The sequence below is a fragment of the Culex pipiens genome, chromosome 2, assembly GCF_016801865.2.
Source record: "Culex pipiens pallens isolate TS chromosome 2, TS_CPP_V2, whole genome shotgun sequence".
NCBI lineage: Eukaryota > Metazoa > Arthropoda > Insecta > Diptera > Culicidae > Culex > Culex pipiens.
In genome coordinates this window covers 181,956,639-181,980,438 of record NC_068938.1, presented here as the reverse complement: position 1 = coordinate 181,980,438, position 23,800 = coordinate 181,956,639, and the positions used below count along the sequence as shown (strand labels likewise).

General features: G+C 41.2%; 5 protein-coding genes across 7 annotated transcripts; 1 reads left to right on the top strand and 4 right to left on the bottom strand.

Annotated features, from left to right (window-relative positions):
• Positions 1-325: 325 nt before the first annotated feature.
• LOC120429467 (zinc finger protein 260-like) lies at positions 326-2,608 on the bottom strand. The gene is made up of 7 exons (XM_039594553.2): positions 2,510-2,608; positions 1,562-1,879; positions 1,411-1,500; positions 1,258-1,347; positions 967-1,194; positions 840-896; positions 326-779 (listed from the first exon to the last, which is right to left on the bottom strand). Exons 2-7 carry the CDS (start codon positions 1,877-1,879, stop codon positions 501-503), a joined length of 1,062 nt encoding a protein of 353 aa, XP_039450487.1. The 5' UTR covers positions 2,510-2,608; the 3' UTR covers positions 326-500.
• Positions 2,609-3,145: 537 nt separating this feature from the next.
• LOC120429367 (zinc finger protein 567-like) lies at positions 3,146-5,604 on the bottom strand. 3 transcript variants are annotated; one of them, XM_039594546.2, is made up of 6 exons: positions 5,584-5,604; positions 4,112-4,732; positions 3,968-4,051; positions 3,688-3,906; positions 3,406-3,630; positions 3,146-3,350 (listed from the first exon to the last, which is right to left on the bottom strand). In XM_039594546.2, exons 2-6 carry the CDS (start codon positions 4,709-4,711, stop codon positions 3,273-3,275), a joined length of 1,206 nt encoding a protein of 401 aa, XP_039450480.1. In that variant the 5' UTR covers positions 4,712-4,732; positions 5,584-5,604; the 3' UTR covers positions 3,146-3,272. The 3 variants fall into 3 exon arrangements, with proteins under 3 accessions (XP_039450480.1, XP_039450479.1, XP_052563663.1); XM_039594545.2 differs by lacking the exon at positions 5,584-5,604 and adding an exon at positions 4,806-5,565; XM_052707703.1 differs by lacking the exon at positions 5,584-5,604 and adding an exon at positions 5,426-5,556.
• A 915-nt stretch (positions 5,605-6,519) lies between these two features.
• Positions 6,520-10,295, bottom strand: LOC120428727 (zinc finger protein Xfin-like). The gene is made up of 9 exons (XM_039593806.2): positions 10,206-10,295; positions 9,685-10,146; positions 9,442-9,630; positions 8,894-9,382; positions 7,668-8,075; positions 7,533-7,616; positions 7,258-7,476; positions 6,764-6,997; positions 6,520-6,702 (listed from the first exon to the last, which is right to left on the bottom strand). The coding sequence occupies exons 2-9, from the start codon at positions 10,144-10,146 to the stop codon at positions 6,625-6,627; spliced, it is 2,163 nt and encodes a 720-aa protein (XP_039449740.1). The 5' UTR covers positions 10,206-10,295; the 3' UTR covers positions 6,520-6,624.
• Positions 10,296-10,988: 693 nt separating this feature from the next.
• LOC120429728 (zinc finger protein 791-like) lies at positions 10,989-12,929 on the bottom strand. The gene is made up of 5 exons (XM_039594788.2): positions 12,908-12,929; positions 12,737-12,846; positions 11,816-11,968; positions 11,361-11,759; positions 10,989-11,305 (listed from the first exon to the last, which is right to left on the bottom strand). Exons 2-5 carry the CDS (start codon positions 12,815-12,817, stop codon positions 11,123-11,125), a joined length of 816 nt encoding a protein of 271 aa, XP_039450722.1. The 5' UTR covers positions 12,818-12,846; positions 12,908-12,929; the 3' UTR covers positions 10,989-11,122.
• A 114-nt stretch (positions 12,930-13,043) lies between these two features.
• LOC120429720 (uncharacterized) lies at positions 13,044-15,325 on the top strand. Its single transcript, XM_039594768.2, has 3 exons — positions 13,044-13,645; positions 13,707-14,789; positions 14,886-15,325. The coding sequence occupies exons 1-3, from the start codon at positions 13,263-13,265 to the stop codon at positions 15,196-15,198; spliced, it is 1,779 nt and encodes a 592-aa protein (XP_039450702.1). The 5' UTR covers positions 13,044-13,262; the 3' UTR covers positions 15,199-15,325.
• The last annotated feature ends 8,475 nt before the right edge of the window (positions 15,326-23,800 follow it).

Sequence of the window (23,800 nt, the reverse complement as noted above, 5' to 3'; positions counted from 1 at the left end):
GCTTTTACAACGAAATTGGGGTCAAATGGGCCCTAGATGATTTTTGCGGTGCAAGTGGTTATTTTGACTGGAATGCTGGGATATTTTTACATAAGAAGTGCATTTTAGATGGCCACATGAAGCCTCCTTTCTAAGCGCAGATCGATTTTCAAGAAAAATTGTTGAAAAATAGGGAATTGGGGCGAAATGGACCCTTTGCCATTTCGTGAGTACCAGTCGCGTTTAATTAAGTACGATTTTAGGTCCAATTTCGACTACTGTGTGCCAAAGGTATTCAAAAACAATTAAAAAACAAAAACAATAAAATTTTGTTTATTTGACCTTTAAAAAAAACTACAGCCTGCATTTTTTTTTTCGGTAGTGTGTGTGAACTCAGTGTAAAAGGGGTGTCAAACTAAAAAGTGACCCCGTTCGTTTGACAACAGTTGGTGTCAAACCGTCGGTGTTTGAGTGTATCAATATTCCTTTTTTATTCAAAATTTAATCAAAATTATTGAACATCACGACGGAACGATAAATTCTTTCTTCACTTGTGGACTGACACTCACTACAGTGTGCGGAATGCATTGCTCGATATCAGGCTCAGTTTTGATGGGCAGATTTTGCAGCTCCTCTTCTTTCACCGAAGCAGTTACCGAACTCTCTTCGATAATGTAAAATTGTTTTGATTCCACCTCCAGCTCGCCGTTAGAGTCTTCAGCCTCATCTTCTTCCTCGTTGATGACTGGCGGGAGCGTTTGCCCGTCTGTTGGAAGGTCTGTTTCGGCGTTGTCAGTATTCTAAAAGAATAAAATTGATTAAAAATTGCAAAAATAATTAACAGTTTTTTTTTTTTAAACCTGTTCGAATCGATGTCGAGCCTCATGTTTCTTCAGATATTGATATGTACCAAGGTGCTTAAAAAGAAAATGATCATTTTTATAAATATGCTTGATTGAAATGATAAAAAAGTCATAAAATACTAACGATCAAGCAAAAGCGACATTTGAAGTATCCCATTTGCCGGGCTTCGTGCTTCCTAAGACATCCTCTAACCAAATTAACACGATCAAATGTTTTACCGCACTCTGGGCACTTGAACATGTGATTATCGACTGCAACCTTCGCCGGGAGTATGTTTGTTGCATTTGTTGCATTTTTTTCTTTAGTGTGAGATAACATGTGTCTATAAAAATTTGCCTGTGTATCGAAACGCTTTTAAAAGAAATAAGAAAGTCAGCTTAGTATTTAAATAAACAACCAAATTTGAATGTGTACCTCCTTGCAAATTTGACAACCAAATATTTTGTTAGCTCCGCAGCTTTGGCTCTTTTCATGTTTCTCAAAAAGTTGCTTCGAACAAAAGCGCTAAAAAAGAATTGAAGGAAAAATTTTGGACAAATTTCTCAATCGTATCACATCAATACCAACCCTGTTGCAAATGTTGCACCCAAACATTTTAACCGTTCCTCTCTTATGGGATTCCATGTGATTCGCAAGATGTTGTTTTTTACTTAAGCGCTTAAAGTGTATGAAAAATCAATTATTACATCAATTATACATTTCAAAAGCCAACACCAACCTTGTTGCAAATCTTGCACTCAAACAGTCCTAGCCGTATTATTTCGTGCTTCTTTTCGCATGTGTTGGCGAATTTCTTTCTCTTGAACAATTTGTTGCACTCGGAGCATTTAAAGTGCTTAAATTGATTTTCATCCACTGGAGCTGGCATACCGTGCGAGCGTTCATCACCGGATGGCTCATTCTCGGCCAGCTCGTCCTCGAGGATAACTTCTTCTTTGGTTATCGCTTCATAGCAGAATACCGGAATTTGTGATTCCTCACGGGGTTCCTCTTTCACGAAGACAGAATACTGCTCCGGCAGTTGCTCCGTTGTCATCTGGATGAAAATCGAAATTTGACAATTTTGAGTGAAACAGTAAATAGACCTATCAACAGTAATGAGTACTAAAGTGTATATCATACACTTTTTGGATGCCGGATCTTATATTTTTTGATGAAATGATGGGCGGATCCATCATGCAAACCGTTATTGCCTGAGGCCGATGAGTTATACATTTCAAAAACCATGAAGTTTGATACCCATTTTGCCCAAACTCGTATGGTTTGGTAATTGTCCTTCCATCGGAACACCCCTGAGAGATCTTGCCAGTACAACTTTTGTGGCTGGACTGTTCCGGGGCCTCAACTTAGACTGCTCCAAACTCCAGGCCATCTGGCTCCATGCCCAGGCTGAAGTTTACTCCTCGGCGTCCAGCGATAGAATGATCTCCCTCGACTGACCGGGACTAGTTTTATTAGCCTAGATTGGGGACGCATGTCCCGCCCCTTAGCGTCGGCTATCCCATTCCTACGTCATTCACTTTTTGTTGCAACCGTGCTTCCACTCAACAAGACTTGTTGCGTTGCAGACCCCTTCCTCGACACTTTTCGTTTTTCTGGATTGACACCTCAACAGAATAGAGCCCTTAGGACAAAGATCTTTGTCAAAAGTTAATTTAAAACTTACTTTTATTTCTTGGATCGGTACTTTAATATTTAAGCTGCAAAATTTAATTTATTTGATAAACACCACCAAGGGATAAGATAAACACTAAGTATTGTTTACATGTCTACATTTGTCAAAAATTGGCTGCGTGCTGCGTAATTTAGTTTAACCGCGCACAGTGTGCACTGAGCTAAATAAGCGCTGTATTTTACCAAAAAATGTTACTTGAAAAGAGTTATCTACGTGCGCATGTATTGCGTGTACGTACACAAAAAAAATTGAGGTTACATTTTGTACCTGCCAGCAAAACAAATGGTGTGCAAGTATGCGTGAGAGCGGGCTTAGATAACTCTATCGAGCTGTCAAATCGCAACATGGAGTTAAACTTTCTGTTCAGTTGCTGTGAAGCTTACCAAGGCTTTTCAAAAAGATTAACTCCATATTGCACGCACACACTCTCACTTTTAATTTCTCGATAGAGCTTTATTACGTTTCGCGTACCCACACTATCGCCCCCTTTGGTTTTGCTGCCTGACAAAATTTAACCTCACTTTATTTTCGTGTACGTACACGCAATACATGCGCAAGTAAATAAATCTATTTTTGCATGCTCGGGGAGAAATTTGCCATAACAATTTAAATGGGCCAAACACGAAGTCTGAGGAATCAAGTTTATTTCAATCGAGATTTCAATGGTTTCGGAAAATAAGTTTAAACAACAAACAATAGAACGAATCTTTAACCTGCCAAACATATGAAAAACTCCCCTCATTGGACTGATAGCTTAACAATCTTTTTTGATATTGTTCGATTTCTCTCGGTTGTCCTCCACATCAGATCCAATTACGGCAGCTAACTTCAGCTACAAAAAAAAACGGTCTTAGAATGACCCAATAGAACCAACACGTCACAATTACCTTGAGGAACCGGATTTCCGACCGTTGAATGTGTGAGTTCAGGTCATATTTCGTTGGGAAAAATTTGTTGCAAGTTCTGCAGTGCCTTGCAGCACCTTTCACGCAAACGACATCCGGATTGGGTAGTTCCTCGTCTGGGCCATCTTCGTCGCGTTCTTCCGGCACCTCGTTTGCATTTTCGTGCCTTTTCATGTGCACTTGGTGGGCAGTTCTGGTTAAACCTCGCTGGAAAGATCGACAAAATTAAAAGGGTGTTCGGAATGTGTCTTACCTATTTCTTACCAGGCCACAAGCACTGCACGAAAAATGGCCTTCCACCTTCATAATGTGTCTTCTTAGGTGCCAATATGCTAGCTCGCGATGTGTGAACTTCGCATTGCATACGGCGCAAATCGATTTGCCGTTCTCGTCCTGTGGAATGTTGTCCAGAAGCTCCACGAATTTTGGGTCCATTACATGGACTCTTTCGTGCCTCGTCAGGCTCACTTGGGTGGTAAATGTCTACAGTTGAAAAAGTTATCTGTGAAAATGCTTCGTTCAATGATTAAACGCTATCGCTTACCTCGTGGCAAGTTTGGCACTCATAGCGAGTGTCATTTTCGTGAACCCTTTTATGAACTTCAAGATTGCCTTTCCGCGCAAAGCACTGAAAGGTTGAAATTTGATTAGCTAAATGGTTCCAATCAATTGCTAAACTTAATCTAACCTTTCCGCACCCGTCACACTTGTACCGCTCCGTGTCCAAGTTGACGTGGTCTCGTGTGTGATCTCTCAGTAGGAACTGCTTCCCAAACGAGCGATCGCACCGGAGACAGTCATACTTCCGAACCGTTTCCTGTCGCGCTTTTACTTTCGGTTTCGCTAGGCTAGTGCTTTGCTCTTGAGCAGTGTCGTCGAAAATTAATTCCTCTTTCACCACCGTTTCGTAGCAGAAAGATGAGCTGGCGCCATCGATTGTGGCCGGTTCCTGCTTGAAGATGATTTCCATGGGGAGTGTTGGGATGCTGTCGCAAAGCTGCGGTTCTTGCTTCACCGCGACAGATTCTTGAAAGTTGTAGTGCTGTGATTCGTGGCTATTTGACGAGGTTTCGTTGATTACCATCGGCTCCTGTTTAACCGTCGCCGAAGCACAATGTTCAGCTTCAGACACCACCGTCTTTTGCAGCTGTTTCTCACCGGCCTGGAGGCACTGCTGGTGATCTTTGAACGTATTTTTCAAATCGAACTGAATGTTACGCCGTTTGCAGTACAGCGAAACATCCGGCGCCTCCTCGAAAGGATTTTGACTGACTTCGGGCATCTTCATGGCGTGTTTGATGGCGTAGAACTGGAATGAAAGTATTGATTAGCATATGGTCTGAGTATTGCCACCTTTGAACAAAGTTTGCACTTGAATTTACCCTCTTCAAGGACTTTCTTTGTAACCTTTGTCACATTGATTGCATTGATAATTCAGACCGTAAGTTTTCTTCTTGTGCGCATTGTTTAAATTACTATCTAGTCCTGCTTTACCTAAAATTATCAGCAAACACACATACTTCAACTGGTTTGAGGTCAGGTTCTGTCTTTTTAAAAGTCTATCTACACGTTGTACATTTTATCAACCTCACCCTATCCAACACTTCAGCATTTATATACTGCTAAGCAAAGTGAATCAGCATATGTTTCGTTTTAATTGGGTCCTAAAATGAAGCTAAGATTGCTGATATTATTGTTTACAGCGAAAAAGCTTATTTTTCTGAGCACAATGACCCTTTGTAAGACCCCAAAGAGTTTAAAATGGATTTTTTACCGTTGTACATGAAAATTGACATAGGGCTTTAGTACCCATTTTTCCGTTATTGAAAACATCCTTAAATCCTTTGATTCTTGTTCAATAGTAGCCTATATTTGATTTTTAATTAATATCCTTTTTTATTTTTTACTTAAAACACAGTTTGAAGAGTAAATTTTCGGACACAAATATCTTTTCTTATATTAAGGCTTTTATAAAAAAAAATCTTTGCACTTTATTTTATACCGCTTCTGTTTTCTTTTGCCAGGATCATCCAAACCACTATACAGGTTAAAACCAATGGAATTTGATCGAATAATTTTGTATATATTGTATTAAAATGATTGTACATTGTACCGAATCAAAAAGAAAAGAAACTACGTAAACTTAATTGATTTTTTCACCTTTTAAGCTTCAAAGTTGGAGAAACGTAAACAGTTATTAATAACAGTGAAAGGTTATAAACAAACATACTGTTGAAATCTGTCAAAAACCGGCTGCGTTCATTGTGCACCAAGATTAAAAATCACATTGTTTTAACAGGAATTTAATAACTATGATATGTCACGCTTTGCAATCTCGTTTCAAAAAGTCACAAATAAAAACGTGTACCGTCATCTGGGGCGAATTGGGACAGCTGTTTTACCCTTGTTACGGCACAATATTTGGATGTTTTTGATTGTTTACGGATAGAACAGACACAGATCAACAAAAATAGTACATCGATTTCCAAATTGCAAGCTTTGAAGTGCTCTAAAATCGGCTGTCCCTAATCAGACTGTAGCCCCGATTCGCCCCAGAAGACGGTACTGTTAACTGGGTGAGTCGGGTGAATAGGGACAACAGCCTGAATAAAGACAGCTGTCATGGTGAACTTCACAGCAACTGGACAGACAATTTAACTTCATGTTGCACTTTGAACATCTCGACAGCTCATTAGAAAGTGCGCAAGCAAGATTCTATCTAAAGTTGAACACAAGACAGAAATAGGACCGATCCACTTACCTGCCAGTTTTTGACAAAATGGCAGCAAATTAAAATTTAGAAAAAGTTTAAACCCACCAAGAGCAACCCAAGAGTCGGTGACGAGTGGTAAAGAAGATATTACACTATGGCAAACAAACTCGAAAATTTTGACGGTTTGTCTGCGTTGTTTGTTCGCCAACATTTGTTTGCAGAAACGTCAGCTTGCATACATTTTGTCCCCAGATTTTGTCTTGTTGTCAAACGCGAAAAGGACGAGTTTGTTTGTGATCTAGCACGTGATGCAATACCATGCTAAGGGAGCATTTCGAATCTGGTCGAAACAACAGCGAACCTTCCATGTTCTACTGACATGTTTCAATAACTTCTTATTGAAACGCTTGTCAGTCTTGTCACTTACGCAAGTTATCAGCTTTTATTGCTCTTCTGTTTGACTGGTTGGACCGCTTTCAAACAAGTTTCTAAATCAAATCACTGATCTTGTTCGATTTCGATTCTTTATCGTCGACTTTGATTCCTTTTTCGGCAGCTAACTTCAACTGAAAAAATAAACACTTTTTTAGAAATGGACCAATTCGTTACTCCGTCCATCCTGATTACCTTTAGAAAGCGAATCTCCGATTTCTGCACGTGCACGTGCAGGTCACGTTTCGTGAGGAAAAACTTGTCGCAAGTTTTGCAGTGCAGTGGCACCTCGCCCTTCTCGCAAACAACGTCCGGATTGGGCAGCTCCCCTTCGCTTTCACCTGCATTGTCGGGCGGCTGCTCCGCCAGCTCGTTCCAGCTCTCGTGCATTTGCATGTGCGCTCTATACGTTGACTTTCTGGTACATCGCTGGAAAGGGCGGAACAATATATGAGTGGTGTTAAATATATTTCAGATTTATCCAGATTTTTAAGCGAAAATGGCGTTTGAATGATGAACGCCCGAAATGTCAAAATCACGCAGTGGTACCAACATTACGAAGAAAGTGTGTAATGTATGACAGGCATATTTTATTTTCTAATGTTGGTGCTTCTGCACGATTTTGACATTTGGGACGTTCACCATTCGAACGCCATCTTCGCTTAAAAACCTGGATACTTTATTCTTACCAGACCACATATTTTGCACAAAAATGTGTCCTCTAATCTACTAATGTGCCTCCTTAAATGCCCATACGCAGCTGTTCGAAGCGGAAATTTCGCTTCGCACATGACGCAGCGCCAGTTTCCGGTCTCGTCCTGTGGTATGTTGTCCAGGAGTTCCACGTACTTGGGGTCCATCTCATGGACCCGTTCGTGCTTCATCAGACCCATGTGGTTGGTGAATTTCTACAGTTAAAAAAGTTATTTTTGAAATTGTTAGAAGACCAAAAGCTGACGCTCACCTCGTGGCATGTCTGGCATTCATAGCGAGTTCCTCTTTTGTGAATCTTTTTGTGTATATCGAGATTGCCTTTCTTCGGGAAGCACTGAAATGATTTGATTAAAGTAGATGAAATAACAAGCATTTTAAAACTAACCTTCCCGCACACTTCACACTTGTACCGCTCCGTCTCCAAGTTCCTATGGTCTCGTATGTGATTTTGCAGCAAATGCTGCTTCGAAAATTTGCGACCGCACTGAGTACACTCCAAGTGGCCATCCGTTGATGGTTGAACCGGTTCCTCTTGGGAGATTTCTTCGATGATGAATTCTTCCTTTATCGAGCTGGCTTCCGGTTCGAGCGGTTCGGCCTTCACTACAACGGCATCCGGTTCTTCCTTTACAGAGACTTCGACGGTTGTCTGCGGTTCTTGCTTCACCACAACGGAAGCTTGAACCTTATCGACGGGTTGTTCCGATGTCATCTCGTCACGTTTTTTTGATAAACTTTGAGCTTTTTCGTGCATTTTCATGTGGATCCTCAAACGACGCTCAGAAATGCACCGCTAAATTTGATGATGAGATTTTTTTTTCAATGTGTCCAACTTATTATTAAGGAGCTATTACACTACGGCAAACAAACAAACAAACTCGCACTTTTTGACAGTTCGACGGTAACATTTCAAAAGGCATCATGTACATTTTGACACTTTCTGGGTTATTGTATATTCTGAAAGTACTTCTAATAAGCTACCTCTCCACCAAAAATGAGCAAAAGTTACTTCAGTAAAGTCTGTTTAATCATGATTTTAAATAAAGTAACATAAACAAAATCTCTGCCATCAGCAGTCCCTGTTTATATAGCCCTGTCAACCTGTCAAACAAAAGGCTACATAAACCTCGTGACGAAAAAAAAAGCAACATGAAAAAAGCGCCATGTACATTCGGCGAAGAAAAACGAATCATAACAAAGCGCCCCCCTCAGTGACAGCAGGGTGATATCGACGTTGGTGATTTCAAAAGAAGTTATGTTTGTTTTTCTCAAATAAAATTACGGAAATAATGTTTTATTGAATATGGATGATCAAGTATCAACAAATGCAACGTTTTTCATCGTTTGTTATCATTAGAACATCTTATTTTGCTTTTATATAAAAATGGTAATTGAAAATGGATGCTCAACATTCAAATGCGTTTTTCTCAAAACGCATGGTTTGTACATGATGCTTTTTGAAATGTTGGCATCGAGTTGTTTGTACAAACGTCAACTTGCATACATTTTGCCTTGTTTGCGAGTTTGGCAAACTGTCAAACACGGAAAAGTGCGAGGTTGTTTGCTTGTTTACTGTAGTATAATAGCTCCTTTATTACTGAAATTGCTTACCAATTTGCATGTTTTACACTGATACGTTCCCTTTAACCGGACAAGGTGATTACGGACGTGTTCACTTGCCGAAACCTTGTTGTTGAATATTTTATCACATTGGGTACATTTGTACTCGCGTTCGCTGACCATAACCAGCATTCCCGACTTATTAATGTATATGCTGTGAGTTTTTGCATGCTTCTTAAGAGCTTCTGCAGTTTCAAATCGTTTGTCGCATTTGGTGCATTGGAAATTTAACGAGCTGACCTCGACTGCCATCGGCTCGGCAGATGCCGAATCTTTAGCCGTCTTTTGGAGCCGTTCGTCATTGGTTTGGAGCCACCGAATGTGCGCGTTGAACGCCTTCTTCGAATCGAACTGGATGTCACACCGTTTGCAGTGCAGCGGCACATCCGGCGACTCCTCGCAGGCATCGCGGCAGATCGCGGACAACTTCTTGTGAAAGCTCAGTTCGTGTCTTTTCAGATCGCTTTTGGTGGTGTAGAACTGGAATTAAAATGATGATTAGTAAATGGATTTGAACCGTTGAATTCTGAACTAGCTACCGATGAACAAGTTTCGCATTTGTATTTGCCCGCGTTAAGAGACTCATGTCTTTCCAGATGTTCCCTAAACGTTGCTCGATCCGTGTAAACTTCGTCGCAATGATGGCACTGATACTTCAGAAGGGACAGTTCGACATTCTTCTTGTGAGTCATCATGTGCTTCAAATAAATGGCTTTTGTGCCAAATCCCTAAAAATTTATAAATTATGCATCCTACCAAGAGAAAGTTCAGTAAAATCTCACCAAATAACACACGTCGCACTCGTATCTAAACTTTTCCAACGTCATGTGGTTTTCAAAGTGAAACCGAGCTGCCGTAAACACTTTGAAAGGTTTTCTACACTTGGTACATTTTATCACCCCATCCTTATTCAACAGTTCAACGTCTATGAAACGCTCGTACTGCTTATCACAGAGAATTAGCAAGTGCTGTGATAGCATTTCTTGATCCAGGAACGTCTCCTGACATATGTTGCACCTGAATCCTTCGCCGAAAGATTCGGTTTGGGAGTCCACCTCCATATCCTCATCCTCCTCGTTGTCTAGGTAGTCATCTTCCAGTATAAGTTCCTCCTTGGTCACCACCGTTCCGCTGTAGATGGCTGGGATGCGATTGTCGTCTTTTGGCAAAGATTGTGGTTCCTCTTTCACGGTGACCGGATATTGTAGAACCATATTCGAGTCGGTTGATTGTTCTGACGCCATCTGAAGAAATAATTTGGCAGAATAAATATCAAAACTGTTCAAAAAATTGTATTACTTACGGCATAAAACGTCTTAAAATTTAAGTTATTATTAAAAATTGCAACAAAATGTGCATCACTTTTTCTTAGCAGTGCATGCGTGAAACTGACCGATCCGTCCTGTGAACTTGAGCAAACTTGTAAACAAAAACAATCTGTTTTTTTTTTTTCATCTGTCAAAAACTAGCTGCGTGCTGCTTACTTGTGATTTGTCGGTAAACAGAATGCACTAAAAGTCAGCTGATTTTCTGATTTTTAAGTAAAAGCAGAGCTGTGGCTTTGCAGCCGAGGTCGTAACTTAAAGTCTCAAAGTAAGATATAACAACTGGCGACGAGGATGGGATTCTGTAAAAAGTGGGAAAGCAGCAGGACACAAAGTCATACAGGGGACGTCAAGACAAGATGTCCCATATCCGGCTGCCGACGAACAACGATAAGAGTGAGAACGGGAATCCGAAGATGAGGGCCGCTCGGAGCAAAGGTTAGAGAAGACGTAAAGAAGCAAAGGAAAAAAATGCTACCATGGCAAATTTGCCAGAAGTTGGTCCGCGTGGATCAACTGACAGTCTCAACCCGACTGCGTTTCTGTATTTCCGAATCAGAAAGATATTGCATCTTGATGGCCAATTCAAAGCTTTCAATGAGCTACCAGCTACGTTTCGAAACTCTCTGAAAAATATGTCCCAAAAATGTGGCTTTGAGGTGTACCGACAATTTAATTAAACGTCCGTAATTGAAAGGCAATGGTTCGATCACTAATCAGTCTCCTGAAAAAATGACATTAAAGTTTAATGTTCTAAGCTGTCTTATTGAATTCACGTTTTATTTCACATTAACCCCAGAAAATAATTTAAAAGCTAGAAAATAACACTTCAAATGATTACAACAAAGGTTTACTGAAGAAAATAAAGATTATATAAAATTAGCCGCTGCCGTCGTCAATCGCCGCCCTCCAGCTTGACCTGAACCAACTCGGATGGATCCAGTGCACCGCCCTGCAGTGGCTCCCCAACATAATCGTGATCCGGCATATTACTGCTTTTCACGTTGACCACCATTTGCTGAACGCTTGGACCAGGTTCGCCGTTTTTACTTGCTGCCCTCTCGGCGTGAGTTTTTAGCTGGAAGAGCAAATAATTTAGTTGATGTTGGTTTCAATCCTTCAATTAAGCTTACCCGCTTAATTTGCTGGCCTTTCTTCATCGAATAGTTCAGATGGTGTTGAAACGAAACGTCCGACGCGTAGTGTTTGTTGCAATTCTTGCAGTAACGTGGAATGTCCGACCGTTCGCACACTCCCATGGGCGGGTGCATCTTGATGTGCCGGTTTAGTTCGGACTTTGTGCCGTATGACTTTTGACAAATGCCGCAACTGTACTTGCCGGACTCGAGATGGCGATGTCTGCGCATGTGAGAATTGTAATTGTGCGCCGATAGGAACGTTTTGTTGCATATTTCGCAGTAAGACGATTTGTTTTTGGTGTAGGATCGTTTGCCGGCGGAATCAGTCAACTCGGTGATAATTTTGTGCGCCTTCCACAGGTGGCTGCGCAGGAACGGTAGCGTGATGCAGCACTTGAAAAAAAAAGAAATCTTAGAGAAAGCTTTTTGAAAACAGTTACTTCAAATACCTTCCTACAGTGCTTGCACTGAAACGTGCCGTTCTTAATGTTTTCGTGCTTCTCCGAGTGAAGGGAAAAGGCACGATCGGTATCAAACTGCCGGTCACATTCCGGACATTGGTAAACCAGCTGTCCCTCGTGTTCCATGATCATTGCCGATGGCTGTAAGAATAAAAAATTAAAATTCATCATCAAAAATATTGTTTTGAAAAATATTTTAAAAAATTACTGGGAATTTTTCTAAACTTCTGAATTTTTTTATAGAAATTATACTGCCCATGATCGCATAAATGTCCCATATGCATTTTTATCGATTTCGAGTTATTGATGCAGTTTGGTTCAAAATTGTGTGTTCTTTCGAAAGAGCCTATAACATCCAGTACTTTGTTCTAGAAATCAGGAGGAAATCCAGTTTTTTCGCGAAAACTAAACACATAGCCTTATGTATGGGACAAACTTCAATTGCGTTTTTTTCAGCTTGCTGTTTTTGCATATGGGAAATTTATGCGAACATGGGCAGTATATGTCAAGTAAAAAATACGTTTCATGGACTAATATGGTGATGGCGATGGATATATTTTGCATATATTTTGTCAAACAGAAATGTTTACCCCTTTTGAAACGGTTCGATTTTGATAAAAATATGAATTTTTGCTTGCTTTGGTAGTTTTAATAGCTCTACCAACTTGACAATTGGAGGTAGATTTTTAATTTGTACTGTTTTCTGTTCCCTTGGGATCAAAGTTTGTACTGAAAATTTTACTATAACCCTAGTGAACAGCAACTGACGTGAGCAGGATGGACTGTTTGTTTACACTTTGTCTTTGGCTCATTTCCATTGTTTTGCTGGAAATTAACCGATTTCTAGTACCGTTGCTTCTTATTTGACCTGAAAAGCTACAGAGTTTACTGCATAATGTGGGTTCTTACGTGGGACGTATCCAACGGGTCCTCGACATCATCTGGCTCATCCTTTATCACCACCGCTTCCTCTGAGTCTTCGGATTGCATGACTTTCGCTTTTTATTTTAATGTAGGACCTCAAAAAACACGAAAAATCTAAATTTAAAGGATTGTTTTGATACATAACATTTTGTTTACCTTTAGATCAAGCTGCTAATATTGACATTAATTTTTTGACAAGTGCGTATGCACGCACAAAAATGTCATGCTAAAAGTGTTCGCCTTGGAAATGTTCAGCAAATTTTCCTCCGTGTTCACATGAAATGACACCTGTTGATCATAAAGAGCTGCGTGCGTGCTCTAACTGTTCTATAACGGGAATTTCAAAAGCCGGTCCGTATAACAGTTAGCGGTTTGCACAGCTGTCATGCACCAAACAGCTGATTTTTGCGCGCAATTTTGTCCCTTTCACATGTCCTGCGGATTGTAACTGTGAAATTTGACAAAAATCAGTTTTCCTTAATTTAAAGTTATTTTTTCGGTACATTCCACCATGAATCGTCCAATTCAAACCATGTTGATGCGCAAACTGAGCGGCGAGCTACCGTTGACGCCAAGGCAACAGCAGAGACCCCAGGAGAGCGCCCTGCAATCGCTGCACCGTCAGCATCTATCCACCTTGGGCAATCGTGGCAAAACGAGCGACCTGTTTTGCATCTTCCACCAGGTGCAAGAATCGGGACTCGCCGCGGCGATCGCGTGGCCCGAAGATCCGCCCAAGAGCAACGAGAAGGCCGCGGAACTGCTCGCCCAGGGCGATGAGCTGATGGCGCTGGATAACGTTTTTCGCCACGACGAGGCCGTCCGGAGGTACAACGAGAGTCTGTGCTGGGCCGAGCAGGGGTCCGAGGTGATGGCGTTGGGGTATGCGGCAAGGTTAGTTTCTTTATTCATGTTAAAAATATGTTTTATTTTTAAACTGAATTTTATTCTCCAGAGCCAAAGTCTGCCTAGAAAACGAAGAGTACGAGTTTGCGCTGTACAATGTTGCCCTGGCGCGCAAGCAGCCCAATTGTTCGCCGGACCTGCTCGAAGAGCTGGCCACGTGCGAGACCAAATGCCGCGAGCAGATCGCCGAAGGCAAATCGTTCGCAAACGCGCCCTTCGCTCGCCTTCCGATGCGCCTCGAGCCCAACCCACGAATTCCGTTTATGGCCAAGGGTCTCGCGATGAAGCAAGATCCGGACTACGGCCGATGTCTGTTTCCCGACGATGAAATTTTCCGACCGGGGGACGTTCTGATGGAGGAGGAGGCCCTCGTCGCGATGAACGATCCCAAGTTTCGGCTGGTCAATTGTAACTACTGCACGGAGATGAAGGCCTTCCAGCTGATTCCGTGTCCGGGCTGTTGCTCGGTGATGTACTGCAGCGAGGAGTGCTTGGAGAAGGATGGCCAAGGTGGGCACCGGTTCGAGTGTGGTATTGGAGAGAAGCTGAACTACCTGCACACGTCGAACGCCATTGGCCCGCGGATGTTCTTCACCGGGTTGACGCTGTTCAACGATGACGTCGTTGAGATGCGAAAGTTCTGCGAGTCGCACAAGCGATCCGGAGCGAACCCGTTGGATCTGGACTACCGCAACATCGACGGGTTGGAGCTAGAGAAGTTCAAGAACTTTCACCAGGTCAAGTTCCCGAACTTTGACGCCAATCAGCGTAGACAGTTTGCCTTCGCCGCGTGTCTCTATCAACAAGCATACCTCAAGCACCCCCTCGTGCAGTCGCTGTTCGTAACAGAACCCAACCGGAAGTTCATGCTGCGTTACTTCTACGACTACATCCAAGCCCTCGCTTACCTCAACGTGACCCACTGGAACAAAGCCGTCAACTCGTTCTTCCCCATCGCCTCGATCTGTAACCACTCCTGCGAACCGGATGCCATCCTAACCGGCGGAACGCGCACCGCCAAGCTGATCGCCCTCAGAATTCTCGATCCGAACGATCAAATCTTCATAACGTACGGACCGAACTGGTTCCGCGACTTCCCGAACAAACCGCACGGAACGCGCGCTCAACTCAGGTAATTGCATAAAATCTCCATGAGATCTACAAACTGACACGGCGGGCGCCGTTGGTGGCCGACGACTGTTACCTATTTATTATTTATTTATTTCAGCTTCGATTGCATCTGCAAGGTGTGCAATCCGATCGAACGTAACTTCTGGGTTCAGATGGGCTGTCCGTTTGGTCCGAAAGCGCTCAAGCACTTTCAGATTGTGCTTAGTATCATCGCCGATTCGCGGGCACCGCACGCGGCCAAGCTGAACATGATGCAGCAGTTTGTGGAAAAGTTTGACGTCGACTATCCGAACGACGAGCTTTGCTCCATCTTAGCGAGCTATTTGGACGGGCTGCGGAAGGCTTCCGTGGAGAGGGGGTTGGTGCTGGCGCGGAGTGAGGCGCGGGAACGGGCGGATAAGATGCTGTGATGAATGTATGCTCGAAAAAATGTTGATTGTTTAATTGTAAAGTTTCCATTCTTTTTGTATAATTAAGTTTTATGGCACAAAGTTGCTTTTGTCATTTCATAATAAAATTACTGAAAATTAAAAAAAAGTCTTCTGAACCAAGAGCTTAAAGAAATCCCATATTTGAATCAATTGAATTATTCTTGAACTTTCTACATCTTCCTCTTTTTTATATTGAGTAATTAAAAACTTCGTGCGTGATTTTCTCGAAGTATGTACATTCGCAATTTTCAGTGTAAGAACGGGCCTTGACCGATCTTATGCACTAGGTTCCCGACGAACACGCACTGCTCTTACACCTACATCTCACCCTTGCTCTGAGTCAGTACGAGCAACGCGCTAGAACACGCTTTGAGTGTTTCTTTTCTGGTTACGCTTTTTAACTCGGCCGGGGGTGGTACATTACGTAGGGTTTGATGTAAGTATAAACGCCGAACCATTTCAAGTGTGCCTATCAATTTTCATTAAAGCAAAAACTGTTTTATTTTACTGTGTACTGTTTTCTGCTGAAATCTTTACTAGTGTTGAGTCGTGTTTATATGTTTCTATTTCTTTTGTCGCGGTGTTTTGTTACAATTTTTGGTCCTAAGCATTTTGTAAAAGTTTTTCAAAAGTACTATAGTAATATTTGTGTTAATTCTTTGATCATTTAAAAAATTGAGTAAGGGCTCGAACCTCATTTGTTTGAAGAAAAGGGTGAAGATTGAAAACAATTGACAGTGAAAGAAATATACTATTTGAAGAATCAATAGTAAAAGAAAGATAGTAATTTATTAAGTATAAGGCTACCAACTCTTGCTGAGCAAAAATCCGTACACTTTGCCGATATGACACCATGGTGTAAAAAAACTGTCAATGTATTATTTAGATAAATTAAATTTAATATATTTGAGAATTAAAAATATAAAACTGTGTCGTTTTTACAGCAAAATGCTATCAGAGTGCTTATGACTTGCACGTTTAAAAGTATTCATAAAATAAACCATAATTTGAATCAAATCATTATGTTCTTCATTTTTTTTTGTTAAACGTTTAAAAGTTTACGAAATGTCAAGTTTGTTTATCGTTCTTAGTGTTTTCACGAACAATTTTCCAGAGTTTTTTTTATTGAAAAGGTCTTAAAACATGTAAAACATAACATTTTATAGGACCTTTAAAAAAACTCTAGATTTGTTAATTCTGTTGGCAGTATAGTAAGCCACGATTTTCACATTAATAAACTTTCATTACTTGTCTTAACCTACTACACTAAAGACGTGTTTCTAATAGGTTATGGGCCCAGACAGGCACCATAGCGACCATCGATAAAAAGTTATTTTTTTCAAACGAAGATTGTTTTATGAAGAAGTTTTGGGAAGATGGAACTGGAAGAACCAACTTCCAAAGTTTCAAGTGGAAGTGGTTCTAAAACCTGTTCCGGCATAGCTACTTCAAGCGTTTGCGGTTCAGGTGGTTCGAATGCGGACTGGAAGAAGACGACGGGGTACGTCGATGGAGCAGGACGGTGCCAGAGAAGACCGGCGAAGGAATGTCAGTCATCGGTACCTGATCAAAGCTTGACATCGAATCGGAAGGAAAGGACAGCTCATTCAGCTTGCAGTGTCGGTGCGTGGGCACCTGGACAGGCGGAGCCGTGGATTTTTGATTCAGGAGCCACAAAACACATGTGTCGAAACCCGGACGAACTTGTGGGCAGTAAGCGGATCAAGGATAATATAAATGTGGCCAACGGAGCTGCAGTGCCAGTAGTTGCTGCTGGAGCGTTGAATCTAGACGCGGATGTGGCAGGCAGGTGTTCTGGTATCACATTGAGCGGTACGATTTGTGTCCCAGACCTGGCAATCAATCTGCTCTCTGTGAGTCAGATTTGTAAGAAAGGACACGAAGTGGTGTTCACTAGCAAGATCTGCAAGGTCATCAATTGTGAGAACGGAGAAGTTGTGGCGATTGGAGTCGAGTCGGACGGACTGTACCAGCTGAAGCAAGTAAACCGAGCGATTGCGTGTATGACGACTGCTGAGGATGAGCTGATGTTGTGGCATCGGCGTCTTGGTCACATGAATTCGCAGAGCATGAAGATTCTCTCAAGAATGTCTACAGGGGTGAGCATCAATTGCGGTGAACTCTCGCCGTGTGTGCCTTGCATCAAAGGGAAACATCAGCGGTTACCGTTCAAGAGGACTGGAACGAGAGCTGAAGAGGTGCTAGAGCTTGTGCATACGGATTTGTGCGGGCCAATGGAGAGTAATTCGATCGGCGGTAACAAGTATTTCTTGACTTTTATCGATGACGCAAGTAGAAGGACGATTGTGTATTTCCTGCGATCGAAGAAAGAAGTACTGGAGGCATTCAAGGATTACAAGGCACAAGCAGAGAATCAAACTGGTAGAAAGATTAAGCGGTTAAGAAGTGACAACGGAAAGGAGTACGTTGGCAGGGATTTCGAGGATTTTCTTCGTTCCAGTGGTATTATTCACGAAACCACAGTACCGTACAACCCGGAGCAGAATGGATTGGCTGAAAGGAGGAATCGAACGATTGTTGAAAAAGCGCGAGCGTTGCTGTTTGATGCTGGACTTGATAAACGTTTTTGGGCGGAAGCAGTTGGTACGGCGGTATATCTGATGAATCGTTCACCTGCCAAGGGGCTTACGTGTACACCAGAAGAGCAGTTCACCGGAAAACGTCCTGATCTATCGCACCTTAGAGTTTTTGGCGCCAAAGCGATGGCGCACGTTCCGAAAGTGAAGAGACAAAAATGGGACCCCAAGTCTGAAGCATGTGTGTTTGTCGGTTACGCAACCAACGCGAAAGGATATCGGTTGTACAATCCGACGACAAGGAAGTTTCTAATTAGCCGAGATGTTATCTTTCTGTGTGAGAAGCAACAACCGACTGAGGGAAACGAACGAGAAGTTGCAGATCTAGATCGTGTGGAGTTCTATACCCAAGGAGTCGTGCACCAGGTGCAGGATCGACCAGCAAATGTCGTGCAGATTGAAGATAGTGATAGCGACACAGATACTGATGGTTACGAAACGGTTGCTGAGGATTTGGACGAGACGGTTAAAGACTCGGCGTTGGATGCAGCTGAAGAAACGGTTGAGATACGTGCGGTCGATACGGATGCAGTACCTGGTGAGGATCGAGTGACGCCGGCGATTGAAGAACTGGCTGAAGCAAATGCAGTTGACGCGGATGTAGATCCTGTTGCTGGACCATCGTCTGCGCTCCCTCCGCAATTACAACAATCACTGTCTGGAAGTGTGATGAGGCGCAGCGAGAGGGAGCGCCGGTTACCAGGCAAGTACAATGATTTTAAGGTCACGTACAGCATGTACCCTCAGAAAACCGTTTCTCAACAGCATGGATCACGAGGTCAACAGGATGGCCGTGCCACAGCGCTCCCGTCACACCCAACAAAAGAGTCCGTTGGAGCGCAACATGATTCGAAGTCTGGTGACTGGGAGCGCCAGATCAAAGGCAAGTGTCCTGATACAAATTTGAACGGCGAACCATCTCTGCAGCTAATCATCCCACAGCCCGCAGGTGAACCATGCACGTTTCGAGATGCCATGAACCGAACCGATCGTGAGTTTTGGATTGAAGCGATGAACTCTGAGTATCAAGCCTTGATGGAGAACAAGACCTGGACTATGACAATGCTACCAACTGGACGAAAGGCGTTGAAAAACAAGTGGGTTTACAAAATAAAAGTCAAGTCGGACGGATCCATCGAGCGGTACAAGGCTAGGCTCGTCATCAAGGGATGTTCTCAGGTTGAAGGAGTGGATTATAACGAGACGTATTCCCCTGTGGTACGATATGCAACTATTCGGTATCTGATGTCCAAAGCGGCCGAGTTGAGTCTGGAAATCCATCAAATGGATGCGGTCACAGCGTTTCTTCAAGGAGATCTAGGAGAGGAGCAAATCTTCATGCAGCAGCCCGAGGGATTCGAGGACGGAACGGAAAGAGTGTGTCTGCTGAAGAAAGCACTTTACGGGTTGAAACAGGCGAGTCGTGTTTGGAATCTGAAATTGGACAAGGAACTGCGGAGGATGGGACTACAGCGATCCAAGTACGACACTTGTGTTTACTTCCGGATTACGGAAGGCAAGATGGTCATTGTCACTATTTATGTGGATGATTTTCTAATATTTTCCAATGATGACGAGATGGTAAGCACGGTCAAGAGTGCACTCACAAAGAAATTTCGAATGAAAGATCTCGGAATGGCCAAGCAGGTTTTGGGAATTCGTGTTACAAGAGGAAATGGAACGGTAGCAGTTGATCAAGAACGGTACATCAACGAATTATTAGAGAAGTTCAAGATGACGGAATGCAACCCAGTGCTGACTCCGATGGATCTTAATCAGAAGCTTAGCCGAGAGATGAGTCCAAGAACGGAAGAAGATCGAGAGCGGATGAAGCAAGTACCATTCCGGGAATTGATAGGTAGCCTGCAGTTCTTGGCGCAATGTACGCGACCCGACATTTGTCACGCGCTGAGTGTGGTGAGTAGTTTCTGTGAAAATCCTGGCGATGCACACTGGGTGGCGGCGAAGAGGATATTACGCTACTTGAAGGGAACAAAGGACCTGAAACTGGTTTACTCAAAGCAATCGGAAAACCGGCTCGATGCGTTCACTGATGCAGATTGGGGTAATGATCTCGATACTAGGCGTTCAACGAGTGGTTACGTGTTCATCAAGAATGGAGGGGCAATCACGTGGAGTTCTCGACGACAGCCAACGGTTGCTCTTTCTACTACAGAAGCGGAGTACATGGCTTTAGCAGCAACGACGCAGGAATCAATCTGGTGGAGAGGCTTCATTGGAGAGCTCTGGGGACAGAAACTGGCCATGCTGATAAGATGTGACAACAAGAGTGCTATCAGTTTAGCCGAGAAGGAGATGGGATACTCGCCAAGAAGTAAGCACATTGACATTAGGCATCATTTCGTACGTGAGCAGATTGAGATGAAGTGCATTAAGCTGTTACACGTGTCATCGGAGCAGCAGGTGGCGGATGTATTAACAAAGGCGGTTCCGGCCCCGAAGCTAAGTGAAGCTAGAAGAAGTTTGGGAGTACATAAAATCTAGCTTAAGGGGGGATGTTGGCAGTATAGTAAGCCACGATTTTCACATTAATAAACTTTCATTACTTGTCTTAACCTACTACACTAAAGACGTGTTTCTAATAAATTCAAATGTTCAAATGTTTTCACAAGTTTTAGAAAGCCTTTGGAAATGGATAAATATATTTAGTAAGGAATTTCTAAAAGAACAATTCCAGAGTTTTTTTTAAAGGTCCTATCAACATATGAAAGACAATAGTTCAAAAACTCTAGAATTATTGATAATCAAGTTTGAATTGAGGAAACCCTAGAAAACTATATTTAGTAAGGAATTTCTTTGGAATTTCTAAAAGAACAATTCCAGAGTTTTTTTAAAGGTCCTATCAACATATGAAAGACAATAGTTCAAAAACTCTAGAATTATTGATAATCAAGTTTGAATTGAGGAAACCCTAGAAAACTATATTTAGTAAGGAATTTCTAAAAGAACAATTCCAGAGTTTTTTTTAAAGGTCCTATCAACATATGAAAGACAATAGTTCAAAAACTCTAGAATTATTGATAATCAAGTTTGAATTGAGGAAACCCTAGAAAACTATATTTAGTAAGGAATTTCTTTGGAATTTCTAAAAGAACAATTCCAGAGTTTTTTTAAAGGTCCTATCAACATATGAAAGACAATAGTTCAAAAACTCTAGAATTATTGATAATCAAGTTTGAATTGAGGAAACCCTAGAAAACTATAATTAGTAAGGAATTTCTAAAAGAACAATTCCAGAGTTTTTTTTAAAGGTCCTATCAACATATGAAAGACAATAGTTCAAAAACTCTAGAATTATTGATAATCAAGTTTGAATTGAGGAAACCCTAGAAAACTCTCCCTTTTTAAATCAAACTCACAGGAAAATAAAAATTTCTAGTTAACAAAAGCTTCGACCAAATCAAAAAAGCAATTCAATGATTACAAAGTTATTAAATTCCATACAAATCAGTATTATGCGTAAAATTCCCTACACAAATTCCGGCCTGTTAAAAATCCGCGAAGAGGTTCGAAAATCCGTATGGTAAGGAAAAAATCCGTACAGTTGGTAGCCTTAATTAAGTAGATAAAGAGATTAACAATAGTTAATAAATAGAGGCAACAAACAAGCTTAGATTATATTAAGTGCAATTTATAGGGCAGATGAAAAATTATTCAAATAGATAAATAAAGATAAACAAAATTGACATCGCTGCCAAATTAAGGGAAAACAGACAGTTTGTTACAACAGCATCAATTAGTAAATAGAGTGAAAAAGCGTTGAGAAATAAGAGAATCATGAAAGTAAAATCGAAAACAAATAGACGATAATAAACAGAAGGCGTGTTAGAGAATCAGTGAAACAAAATAAACAGAATATAAATGGTAGAAAAAACGAAAAGAAGTGAAATCCCGTTGTGCGATGTTTCAGGTACATTCACAGCAGTTGACTCAACATACTGCGAATCAAAACAATACCGTCTACAATCACAAATTACTTCTCTTTCCTACATTGTCGCGCCCCTTATTTTTAGCCGTCTCGAGTCTGACCCGCGGTAGTCAAAGGTTTACGAGCCAACTTGGAGGTAAGGAAATAGGACACTTGCAAGGAACCAGAGCTATACTGTCTTGATCAAGAATGATCTAACAGGACTACGGACGTAGTCAGTGACGCTCCTTTTTTTTGTGTGTGTGTGTGTGCAACCATCCAAACGGGACCACGCGGCCACTTCTTACAAATTGAGTTGTTTCCATGTATTTTTGGATCTACATTCTATACTGTAGCATAGAGATTTGATCATAGTAAGCCGTTGTTACATGATCATTGTTACCCAAACTAATTACCAATTAAGTTGACATTCTGGAAATGTTACATTGGCGACGAGGATGAAGAAAATGAAAATTCGTTGAAGCACTTGAAAAATTCAAAGTCAAATAAAAATGAATATTTGTAGAAAAGAACTTCTAAAAGTTTTAAAAGGGCAATAATACTTGAATGAAATATTTCTGAAAACAATTTCACGGCATTTTGGTGAAAAAAAAAACGGAAAATGAAGTCAATTTTGTCAAAAACAATGTTATCCATGTTGTGATTAATGATTAATCTTTATTTTAGCAAACTAGGAAACTTTATGCGACTCAGAGGACTCATTTAAAAAGCAAGTTGCACAATAAGAGGTTGGATCAAGTTCAAGTTCAAAAACTTCATTACGATTTGAATAATTTGGAATTTGATTAAAAAATTGAAAACCTAAAACTGTAAGTAAGGTGAAAAAAAAATAAGCTGGTGTATTGATCGATTGTTTAAATTGGTAAACTGTATTGGGAAGAAACCGATTGTTTAAAAAAAAGTTTGCTGCCTTTGTGACAAATTAAGTGATACTTTCAAGGAACCATACAATATTTGTTGTGATTTTCCTGTGAAAATTAAAAGATAATAAAATTGCTAGAGTGCAAATGAATGTCTGCAAACAGAATAAACAAAGACAGTTTTACCAGGATAAAAAATAGTCTAATACAAGAGGTAATTGGAAAAAGTTTTGATTAAACGGTAAGACTCCGGTCTACCGGGGTTGAAACGTATAGCTCGTTTGACCTTAACTGTCGAGACTCCGGTCTGACAAGTAAATCGTTAAGACTCCGGTCTACCGGGACTGGAACGATCCGTCGTTCAGTCTATTTTGTTGAGGCTCCGGCCTGACAAAGAAATCGGCAGGACTCCGATCTGTCGGGATTGAAACGAATCCGTTCGTTTGATCTATTTTGTCGAGATTCCGATCTGACAAAGAAAGCGGTAGGACTCCAGTCTACCGGGATTGGAGCGATCCGTTCGTTCAATCTAATTTGTCGAGACTCCGGTCTGACAAAGAAAATCGGTGGAACTCCATGTTCATCGTGCCAGATCGATCCGTCGATTGGTGTAGTTGGGATGATCAATTCGCTCAACAGATTTGTTAATAAAATGATTGGTAAATTAATTTGATGAAGTTTCAGTATATGAGATAGATTTGAAATCGAATAAATCGAATCTTTTCTTTTGTTATTTTTTTTTTCGAACCTCTAAACTATAACTTCATATTGGTCTAGATACATTTCTTTAATTTTAGAAGGAAAGAAGAAAGATTATCAAAAAGGATTCCAAAATCAAGAAGAAAATAAACAAACATATGCGAATAAAAATTGATAGTCAACAATTAACAACTATGAAACTATAATGATATTATGATACATTATATAAAGTTATCAGTTTTGGGATGAATATGAATCTTAAACGAACGTATGTACTAAAGCAATTCAAATTCATTTCAAACAAGGAAGAGATGTAGCATAGAGATTTGATCATAGTAAGCCGTTGTTACATGATCATTGTTACCCAAACTAATTACCAATTTAGTTGACATTCTGGAAATGTTACATATACATGCAAATAACTCGCATAGGCATTTGGAAGGTGTTAGCTCTGC

Bases quoted from the DNA above. Each gene is read 5' to 3' on its own strand.
- LOC120429728 (XM_039594788.2), bottom strand. From the start codon at position 12,817: ATGCAATCCGAAGACTCAGAGGAAGCGGTGGTGATAAAGGATGAGCCA. The intron at 11,969-12,736 runs GTAAGAACCCAC...TTATTCTTACAG, and splicing joins ACCCGTTGGATACGTCCCAC to CCATCGGCAATGATCATGGA. The intron at 11,306-11,360 runs GTAAGCTTAATT...TTGCTCTTCCAG, and splicing joins AAGGCCAGCAAATTAAGCGG to CTAAAAACTCACGCCGAGAG.
- LOC120429720 (XM_039594768.2), top strand. From the start codon at position 13,263: ATGAATCGTCCAATTCAAACCATGTTGATGCGCAAACTGAGCGGCGAG. The intron at 13,646-13,706 runs GTTAGTTTCTTT...TTTATTCTCCAG, and splicing joins GCGTTGGGGTATGCGGCAAG to AGCCAAAGTCTGCCTAGAAA. The intron at 14,790-14,885 runs GTAATTGCATAA...TATTTATTTCAG, and splicing joins GGAACGCGCGCTCAACTCAG to CTTCGATTGCATCTGCAAGG.
- LOC120429367 (XM_039594546.2), bottom strand. From the start codon at position 4,711: ATGAAGATGCCCGAAGTCAGTCAAAATCCTTTCGAGGAGGCGCCGGAT. The intron at 4,052-4,111 runs GTTAGATTAAGT...TCAACCTTTCAG, and splicing joins AGTGTGACGGGTGCGGAAAG to TGCTTTGCGCGGAAAGGCAA. The intron at 3,631-3,687 runs GTAAGAAATAGG...CGATCTTTCCAG, and splicing joins CGTGCAGTGCTTGTGGCCTG to CGAGGTTTAACCAGAACTGC.
- LOC120428727 (XM_039593806.2), bottom strand. From the start codon at position 10,146: ATGGCGTCAGAACAATCAACCGACTCGAATATGGTTCTACAATATCCG. The intron at 7,617-7,667 runs GTTAGTTTTAAA...AAATCATTTCAG, and splicing joins AGTGTGAAGTGTGCGGGAAG to TGCTTCCCGAAGAAAGGCAA. The intron at 6,703-6,763 runs GTAATCAGGATG...TTATTTTTTCAG, and splicing joins CGGAGATTCGCTTTCTAAAG to TTGAAGTTAGCTGCCGAAAA.
- LOC120429467 (XM_039594553.2), bottom strand. From the start codon at position 1,879: ATGACAACGGAGCAACTGCCGGAGCAGTATTCTGTCTTCGTGAAAGAG. The intron at 1,348-1,410 runs GTTGGTATTGAT...ATTCTTTTTTAG, and splicing joins GGTGCAACATTTGCAACAGG to CGCTTTTGTTCGAAGCAACT. The intron at 1,195-1,257 runs GTACACATTCAA...TTCTTTTAAAAG, and splicing joins GTTGTCAAATTTGCAAGGAG to CGTTTCGATACACAGGCAAA.